Here is a 10,455-nt window from a genome sequence, read left to right on the forward strand (position 1 = left end):
TTTAATCGAATTGTTGTTGTTGTTTGTTGTTGCGTTTAATGGTGCGTATGAGTTATATAATTTATTAAATGTTATTGTTGCATTGTTATACACAAGATCGTTGCGTGTTTTGTTTGATGTTGTTGTTGTTGTTGTAGTTGTTGTTGTAGTTATTGTTGTTGTTGTAGTAGTAGTTGTTGTTGTTCTATATTTGTTGTTGTTGTTGTTGTTGTAGCTGTTGTTGTTGTTCTTGTGTTGTTGTTGTTATATGACCGCCATGTGTTTTTGTAGGCGCTGCCCTTAGTGTACGTGTTGTTATTGTAATTTAAGAGTGGAAATTTTCCAGGTTCGTGGCCTCCAAATGTGCCTAAAAATCAGAAGATTCTCTGTATCCGAAAAACTACTGGGAATATCAGGAAGTCCTTTAGCAGGACGATAGCCCTTTTAATGAGGAATCATTTGACAATAATGTCGTCCCGATCCAGGCAAGGATTCGGTAGCTATGACGCAAATTCTCTACATGAAAGGTGCTGTTTTTCTCAGCTCCTGTAAGGACTTTCGTCCTTTGAGTGGTAAAGTCTGAATGCCATTAAGAAGCACTACTTGGACACCAAAGGACATCCCGTAGTCCTTTTACTTTTGAAGAAAAGGATCACTTTTTGTTTTTGGGCCAATTTTTCCGGCCCACCCTCTACAATTTGGGCGTGTCGTATATATCGCTTTAGTTGTTGGTGCTGTAGTTGTTGTTGCTTTAATTTTTGTTGTAGTATATGTTGGCGTTGTTGTTGTTGTAGTAGTACTTGTTGTTATAGTAGTAGTAGTAGTTGTTGTAGTTGTAGTAGCTGTTGTTGTTGTTGTAGATGTTGTAGATGATGTTGTTGTTGTTGTAGTTGTAGATGATGTTTTTATTGTTGTTGTTGTAGATGATGTTGTTGTTGTAGTAGTAGTAGTAGTTGTTGTTGTAGTAGTTGTTGTTGTTGTAGTTGTAGTAGTAGTAGTTGTTCTTGTTGTATGAACACTATGTGTTGTAGTCGCTGCATTTAATGTACGTGCATTTAATGTCCTATTGGAATTGGAAGGATATCGTAGTAGCAGGAGCTGATTAATATGGGCATGGGAGCTGATTGATATGGGCATAAAATGTAAACAAAACAAAAATGAAACAACAAAAATGACATAAGCAATGAAAATTACAACAAAAATATATTTGTATTTGCTTTTAAAACATTTGATATAAATATAAATAAATATATGTATAAACAATGAGCGGCTTATTACAAAATTCAACACAGACATTTTGCACAACCGTGCGTTCTATATAAAAAATATATAGTATGCATGTATGCTATATAGATATGGGGTCATATACTTATTTGTTAGTCTTGATGTTATTGCTTAAACTAAGTAACAATGGGCAATTGTTTGTTTTTGTTTGTAGCATGAAGCACTAGAACATCCATCATAGTGGTTGTTGTTATCTGTTCGCCTTTACAATAAATTAAAGAAAATCTGACCTATTATAAACAAAAAAAAACTGTAATTGAAATTAATAATATATCTATGTATGTATGCTTACATAAAATGAGCTTTTGAATATTGCATATGCACAGATTAGTTGACAATTATATATTTATATTTATGCATAATAATTTTTTGTTGTTAATTGTTGCTGCTGCTTGCCCAGAGCTTCTGGAGTTCGGTGCTGTCGCTAAGAAAACGTGACTGTAGAATTCTGGGCGTATGCTCGTTGAAATCCTGCAGCAGATCCTCCATCTCCTCACGCACATTGCGTTCAATTAGTTCGAATCATCAATCGCCAGCAGTTGCTGTTCCATGGGACTCCCAAACAGCTCTGTGATCAAATGTCCATGGCCTGTAATTAAAGAAGAATATTATAAACAAACGGAAACTAAAAATATAAAGCTTTCAAAAGCTTGCACTTTTATCAATAAAATAATTAATACAAGTCTGCTAATCAAGTGTATCGGTAAGTTGCCTGCGCCCAAGTTTAATGCGTTCTTGTTTATTTTTTTTCGAGCTAAACTGTGATTGAATTGAAAACATTTTATGCATTTGATTTAATCAAAAGAGTGAATGCGATTGCGAATGCAGCCTGTACAGTGTATACTACAAAGCGCAACGAGCAACTGAGGAACTAAAAAGAACTCATTCAAATGTAAAATGCAAAAATGGCATTCATTCATGAGATTTGCATTGTTTGCATAGAACCAGCACAGAAACCAAACCAAACACAATCCAATCCACCCAACGGGCAATGAGCTTGACATGTGCATGCCATAGAGCCACCCTCACTCCAAAGGCCTTGCAGCCTTGTTGTACATTTAGTCCTGCCACCTGCCACCTGTCCACAATGTTGATGAGCAACTTAATTTTTGATTTCATTTACTAGCCAGAAACATTACAAGCAGTCCAACCCCCCAAGTCTGAACTACACTCGTCTGTGGTTGCAACAATCAATGCACACACACACACACACACACATGCATATATAGATAGGCTACTAAACAATTAGTCAACACAGCGTTTAGTTGCAAGAACTTTTGTGGCAAGACTTTTAAACATTGTTAATTTTTAAATCAAACACATAAAAATTGATTTACAGTATTGCAAATTAATTTAAAATTTGTAATTCAAAGCTTGCATTTAAATAAAATGAATTGATTTAAACATTGACTGCATATTTTTATACAATAACAAAAAAAAAAAGAATTTTAAAGCTTATATGTTTACAATTATTTGTTTTGTAATTTAAAAAACTGTAGCAACATAAGTAAAAATGTATTGACACGACCAGCTGTCAATTGGCAAGTGTTGATTAAATGCTAACTAACTTTATTTTGATTTAGAATTGAATGTTTTACATAGCTGCAATTGCTGCACTCCTCCTCCTCCTCCTCTCTCTATCTCTCATCACGCTTTATACAATTTCTAGCTGGCAACTTTCTATGTGTGCTTGTTTTTTTTTCTAGCTTTTATGTTGTAATTTATTTGCCGTTTTGCTTGTAATTTGTTACAGTTTTGTTTGTTTGCTTGCGTTTGTGTTTTTTTTTTTCTTTTTTAATCTTGCATTGTTCTAAGCAGCCGTTGACTGATAAACTGACGCTCTGACGTACCAGCGACGACTGAAGGAGTGGGAGCGCTAGTGGACTGGCAGTTGACCAGCAACAGTTGCTGCTGTGTGCGAGCAATGAGCGGGAGCAATGGGTGGGTGGTGCACAATGTAATCAACATCATAATCAGCAGCGACGCTGGACCAAAGCATTTGAAATGGTGCTGGGGAATATGCAATGATGATAGAGCTGCGGCTGGAGCTGCATTGTCCTGCAGCTCACTCTCTTTCTGCCCAACGCTCTCTTTTAACTATAAGTAGAGAACAAGTTATTAAGACTGCACATACGCTAAGAATATAAATTAAACAAATAATTTTGCAATAAAATGCGCATAAAATAAATCAAGTCTATGCTTTTTATTAAATTTTTTTTTAATTAAAAATTTCGTGTATCTGCACTACAATGCTTTTAATTATTATAATTCTACACACTAAAGCGTAAGCGCTCTGCCCCTCACCCCCCGCCAATGTGTGGGCAACGGGCAGAGGCGGCGCCTTCATTCTAATACACACATACATAATTCATTTGGAGTGCACACAAAAGCGCACATAAAATTCAAATGAAATTGAAATACATATAATAATAATAATAAAAAAAAAACATACATATATATATGCATAAAGAATGAATGAAAAGCACTGCCCGCCTGCTGATGTGTGAATGCCGAATACAATAAAAATAATAATCAACAATACCCTCACACACACACACACACACATACATATGCACACATGGGTTCACAGCTTGTGGATTTGTGCTTTTTAATTTGCTCTCAGCTTATTCTTTTGATATTATATGCATGCACATTCATGTTGTTTTGGATAAGGCGCACATACTATAATATGTGGGTGGTTTTTTTCTCTTGCTGTTCAGCAAAGATTACAAAAAATCACATAAAAACTTAACGCTGATTAATCAGTGGGGCGAATTTTACAATTATGTGGTAAAGCTTTTAAAAAGCCGTTTGGCTTTTATTGTTTAAATAAGTTTAGTTGGTTTGAATTACATATATTAGAACATCAAAAAGTTATTGATTTACATTTGTTCTAAACTTGTTACACGCACGTGCCTTTTTAATTGATTTGTCACGCTCATTTTAAAATTATTTTAAATTTTTTTTATTAAAATTATTTTTATTGCAATTAAACATGTAAGAAAATCTTTTCGATATTATTTTTCAAGTGTTTACTGTACATAACTCGACGTCTGCAATTAATAAGGTTAACTAACTGAATTTTGCAACTCTTTGCTCAATTTACATGCCACACACACTCACACCTCAACTGACTTTCATGTTCTCTCTCTCTCTCCCTCTGTATCTCTCTATCGTTTATCACCTTATGCAGCGCTGCTTGGCATGCAAGTGCAACAAAATTTCTCTTTCGACTTTGCCGTCAGCAACAATTGTTTTCAATACGAATCTTTTTGTATTTTTAATTGCTGCCTCATTTGGTATTTGCATTTTGCTGCGGTGTCAACTCGAGTAAATACATACACTATGCTAAGTAAAGTGCTTAATTAGTATGTGCATGTGTTTGATAAATCAAACTATGCTATGAGCATTGCCACGAGTCGGCGGCAAATCAATGTTGAGCATAACTAAAATAATTCTTGTTATATGTTTGCTTGTCTATTAAGTTCTTTGCATTAGTGTAGTTTGCTTTCTAATGCTGCTCTCTTTGTGATATGGTTTATGGCTTTGCTATCAGCTTGCCCCCATTCGCGTACTGAACAAAGCAGCGCTGCGCTCTGCGCCCCACAATTAAATCAAGAGCGACAACAACACAAGCGTTTGGCTCTCTGGGCATTAAAGCTTGCCAAGCGCAACGCTGCACACCACCAAACATTTGTATCTGTGTGCCTGTGAGTGTGCTTGTGTGTGTTTGTGTGTGGCAGAGCCAATGAGCGCGTCTTTGAAACATTTAAATTTGCTTTTTTCAATTTCAGTTTGAGTTTCAGTTTGGCTTTTGAGCTGCACCCATTTGCAAGCCTCCGTTGTCGTTTTCGTAGTCGTAGTTCAAGCCGTTCTTGCATTCAATTGTTTTTTTTTTATTAATATTTTTGTTATTGTTATTGTTAATTGTTGTGCTAGTGACACATGGCTCTTTAGAATGTCGACAAGCCATTATATTTACTGTTATCTGAGCATCTTGCTGTGCGCCTTAGCCGCGGCCAATAGCGATGAGAGCAACAGCATAAGCGGCAACAGGTTGGTATAGATCGATCGATCAGCTTAAACTATAATACACATTGCAATAATTTATGAGGAAATTACTTTCATTAAATTCCGTATACATAATTATTAAAATTATATACACGTATGTGTCTATTTTTTATTTATTGTAATTTTATCTAAGCCTGTAATAGTCTGTTTATATTAATTCTCTTATTTGTTGAAAATAGTAAACAACATGAAAGTAAATTAGTTTTCATAGAACTACTCAGAATAAATAAGAAATTTACATTGAAATTGATTGATTTTGTTGTTGCTACAATTTCTGCAAACATTTGTTTAATCAAATGTCGCTGCTTTTACCTTTTGTTATCATTTACATTATAGCGGAAAGTTTCCAAATTGCAAAATATGATAAACAGAATATCTTAAGTGTCCTGTCAACAGCATAATAATCCTTTTAATTGAGAATTGTTGTTTTGCTGTATCAGACACTTGCCCTACTTCTAAATTGTTGTCATTACTATTTTCCACAAATAATCAGGGAATAAAATAAATTGACACGCACTCTGGTTTGAATTGCAGCAAATGGTATTGTGAGAGCACAGACCTCTGCCTGGAGGAGGATGGCCAGGACGAGAAGCCGCAGGGAGTGCGAAAAGAGCCACGCAAATACTTTGAGAGTCAAAACGATTGCCGCTTATCCTGCGGCAAGTACGGAGCCATCTGGCCCATGCCCACGGGCGAGTGCAGTTTGTCGCATGAGCGCGTGCACTTTGATCCCTGGAAGGTGCGCTTCAATGTGGTGGCACCCAATGAGGCCACTACGCAATTTCTGCGCGAAACAAATCGCTTGTTTGTCAGCAATCTGCTCAAGGAGTGCCATCGAAACTGCACGCTGACCACCAGCAAGGAGGTGCTGGTGAAGGCGACGGTGACGGACGCCACACTGAAGCTGGACTGGAGCACCGACGAGAGCTATAGAATGGTGGTGCGCACCACAGACACCGCCAGCTTTGTGGACATCAGGGCAGCCACACCGTATGGCGCCAGGCATGCCTTTGAAACGTTGAGCAATCTGGTCACAGGCAGTCGCAGCAACAATGGACTGCTGATGGTGAGCGCAGCACGCGTCGATGATCGTCCATTTTATCCACACCGTGGTCTGCTGCTGGACACTTCGCGTAATTTCCTGCCTTTGAGATATATCCGCAGTACGCTGGATGCCATGGCGACGTCCAAGTTGAATGTCTTGCACTGGCATGTGGTCGATACGCACAGCTTTCCGCTGGAGATAACACGTGTGCCGGAGATGCAGCGCTATGGCGCCTATTCGCAAGCGCAGACCTACTCTCGCGCCGATGCAGTGAATCTGGTTAAATATGCGCGTCTGCGTGGCATACGCATACTGCTGGAAATCGATGGACCCTCGCATGCGGGCAATGGCTGGCAGTGGGGTCCAGCGGCGGGCTTGGGCAACATGTCCGTTTGCCTGAATCAAGCGCCTTGGCGCAATTATTGCGTGCAGCCGCCTTGTGGCCAATTGAATCCCATCAATGATCACATGTATGCCGTTTTAAAGGAAATACTGGAGGATGTGGCCGAGCTGGGCGCGCCTGAGGAAACCATACACATGGGCGGCGATGAGGTCTATATACCCTGCTGGAATCGCACGGAGGAGATTACGACACAGATGAAGGCACGTGGATATGACTTGAGCGAGGCTAGCTTCTTGCGGCTCTGGTCACAGTTTCATCAGCGCAATCTGGAGGCCTGGGATGATATCAATCAACGCATGTATCCCAGCTTAAGTGAGCCTAAGCCGGTTATACTCTGGTCCAGTCGCCTCACCGATCCTGAGCACATTGAGCAGATGCTGCCAAAGGAACGTTTTGTCATACAAACTTGGGTGAATGCACAGGATTCTATCAATCGTCAGCTTTTGCAGCGTGGCTATCGCCTGTTGCTGTCCACCAAGGATGCTTGGTACTTGGATCATGGCTTCTGGGGCAGCACTCGCTACTATAATTGGCGCAAGGTATATGGCAATATACTGCCAGTGGATACGAAGACTGGTGCTATGCGCCAAGTGCTGGGCGGCGAGGTGTGCATGTGGAGCGAATATGTGGATCAGAATTCACTGGGTAAATGACAAAATCTACATACAGAAGAGAATAATATTTAGAAGCTAATGAATTTGTTTTACTTACAGAGGCGCGCATTTGGCCCAGAGCTGGCGCTGCAGCAGAGCGTCTTTGGTCGAATCCAAAGAGTTCCGCCGATTTGGCACAACGCCGCTTTTATCGCTATAGAGAAAGGCTTTTAGCCCGTGGCGTGCATCCAGATGCTGTGGTGCCACATTGGTGTGTGCTGCATGAGGGCCAGTGCCTCTAAAAAAAGAAACTGTAAACAATTAATAAAAACGTGGACAAAATACAAACAACTCGTTGCATTTAAACTTGCGCTTTAAGCGTTGCCAGACTGCGTTTGAGCAGTTGCACTGTTAGCACTATGTTATGGTTTAACAGCGCAGCTTATCGGACTTATCGATTATTTTAATGAATTTGAATTCAAACACGGATGCGTTGGCTTTTATTTATAAATGTTTGTGTTTTATTTGCTGTTTAATAAGTAAAATCATTTTTTATTAACATATTAGGTATAAGTTTATTTATTTGGTTGCACACAAACTATGTACTTTAAATATTTCAAGTTGTTTTTGTTTATTTTTGGTGTTATTTTTTATATAATGCATTCTTTATATTGCTTATGTAGATGTCATTCACTGTAAGTTGCTGTTTTTTTTTAATTACTGCTGTCGTTAACTAATGGTATTTAGTTCTTGTATTATTCTGGGTGTACTTGTGTTTAAAATCTTTCAAAGGGCAGTTCACGTTCCACATTACAAACGTTGACAGCAGTTCGTTTAAATATTTCTTTAATTTGTGATTATATATGTATGTGTATATCTGTTACTTAATCTCATGTACTAGACTTTTACAATTTCTAAGCCAAAAAAAAAAACCACATCTTGTTTTCGTTCTTTTTTATAGTTATGTATATATAGTTGCAATATATTCATTTATGTATGCATGTATGTACTATATAGTATAATTAGTCATGTAGTACTATATATAAAATGTCGGTGTTTTAGCTGCTAAACACGAGCTTTATATATATCTTGTATATATTATATAAGTTAAGGAGAACGTCGCCGAAATAGAAAGAAATATGTGTATACATATATGTATGTAGTATATGGAAGTTCCAAGAAATAAAAAAATAGTTTATAGGTTTTTAGCGCGCTCTCTTGTTAACGCTTAAGTGTAAAAATTGTATAATTAGGTATTGTTTACTGTATGCATGACTTGTTTTACTATTATTAATTATTAATTAATATACAATGCTTTGTTTTAAAAAAAAAATTCCTGGGTTTATGCATTAATTTAGTTTTAAGAAACTATTCTTTACTAATCAGATTTGAGGTTCATTTTGTTAATATATTATATATTTCTTTTTGACAATTTTACTTGCTGTTTCTTTTAATTTATCAATTTAAAAAATGTTTTGTTTTTGTTTATCTTATGCTAAACACAAAAAAATTGTATATCTGCTCGATTTGCTTATGCATAAAAAACATATTTATTAATTCTAGGTATATACTGATAGATAAAAAAAAATTATTTTTATGTATATATATAATATACAATATATATACTCTAAACAACATTTAAAATGTAGAAAGTTAACCGAGGTTAACTTTTTCATCCAACATTATCTAATTGCGCCTTTATTTTACTTTAAAAAAAAGTGTATGTTATTTTTCATAATATATATGAACAAAATTAGCTTGGCTGCTTATGATTAACAAAAAAAATTAGCCATAAAAAAAATTATATTTGTATTACTACAAAAAAAAAACCATATATGTATTGAAGTTTTCCCACTTGCTCAAAAAAATACCTCACAAAAAATTACTAATTTATAAAAAAAAATTATATATTGTTTAGATTCAGTTGAACACTGTTTGCGACATGTTGGGCTAAATGTTTACTTATTATGATTACAAAAAAAATTTGTTTATTTTTCCTTGCCGTTGCATTGACTAGAACTAGTTACGAGACGAAACTCTAAGTGCCATTTTTTTGGATTAATTCGATATTCAATTAGAAGCTAAGACTACAATTTGGTTTGAGTAATATGCCATTGAAGAAGCTGGGACTCGATTAAAGTTTCGACAATGAATACTGTCTAAAAAAAATATTTTTAAATACATTGTTTGAATCGATTCAAGTCTTTTAAAATGCGAATTGAATCGTTATACAAAAAATACGTTTATCCCAGCTCTATATTTTTGGTAGCTCGATTACTTGGCATATTTAATGCCAATTTATACGTAAATCGAGCTACTTGCTTTTGTGTGTGTGTCAATTATATATATGTATACAATGTTGGAAATGGCAAATGACTACAAAGTTATTCCTTCTAAAGAATCATGGCAATTCACATTGTTATCCCATAACTGTATACATAATATAATTACTCAAACTACTTTCAAATATATTGCTCTTAAGTCTAGATATGACATTCTGCCACCAAAAAAAATTATGTGAACTCTTGTATATTTGTTATACTTATATTTTTTATTGTATGTCTGCTAATTTTTAAACATTAGTAGTCAGCACAACCAAGCTGCATGCGAAATAATTTGTACGCTATTTCTTGAACAATAAATGTGTTGCAATATTTTTCTTTTCATATATACGTTTTTTGCTTAAATATTAATGTAAATACTACATTTTTTTTGTCTTTTTCATTATTTATTTCGTTGTTGCATGTCATAAGTACATCTCTGTTTTTCTAACTGAAATAAAATAAGTTAAACACAAAAGTAAACACAATTTATTCGTAGTGTAGTGTTTTTTTTTATTATTTGATGTTAAGTAGAATGCTTTCGTTGAATTTTGTTGAATTTTTTTTTTTTTTTTTTTTTGGGTTTAGCATTTAATTTGTAAGCATGAAGTACAGTTGGTGTATATATTTAATTTTTATATAAAATGAACAAAAATAAAAATGAAAACAAAATCAAAATATAGATAGATAATTTTTCAGTACAATTTTTAAAGTCTGAACATACACATATATAATTTGAAGTTTACATATATATTTCTG

The 10,455-nt window shown here is 35.6% G+C and overlaps 1 protein-coding gene across 1 annotated transcript; it reads left to right on the plus strand.

Annotated features, from left to right (window-relative positions):
• The first annotated feature begins 5,124 nt into the window (after positions 1 to 5,124).
• LOC108605262 (chitooligosaccharidolytic beta-N-acetylglucosaminidase) lies at positions 5,125 to 7,836 on the plus strand. Its single transcript, XM_017994889.2, has 3 exons — positions 5,125 to 5,319; positions 5,869 to 7,427; positions 7,496 to 7,836. The coding sequence occupies exons 1-3, from the start codon at positions 5,222 to 5,224 to the stop codon at positions 7,675 to 7,677; spliced, it is 1,839 nt and encodes a 612-aa protein (XP_017850378.1). The 5' UTR covers positions 5,125 to 5,221; the 3' UTR covers positions 7,678 to 7,836.
• Positions 7,837 to 10,455: the final 2,619 nt, after the last annotated feature.

This window comes from Drosophila busckii, chromosome X (genome assembly GCF_011750605.1).
Source record: "Drosophila busckii strain San Diego stock center, stock number 13000-0081.31 chromosome X, ASM1175060v1, whole genome shotgun sequence".
Taxonomy (NCBI): domain Eukaryota; kingdom Metazoa; phylum Arthropoda; class Insecta; order Diptera; family Drosophilidae; genus Drosophila; species Drosophila busckii.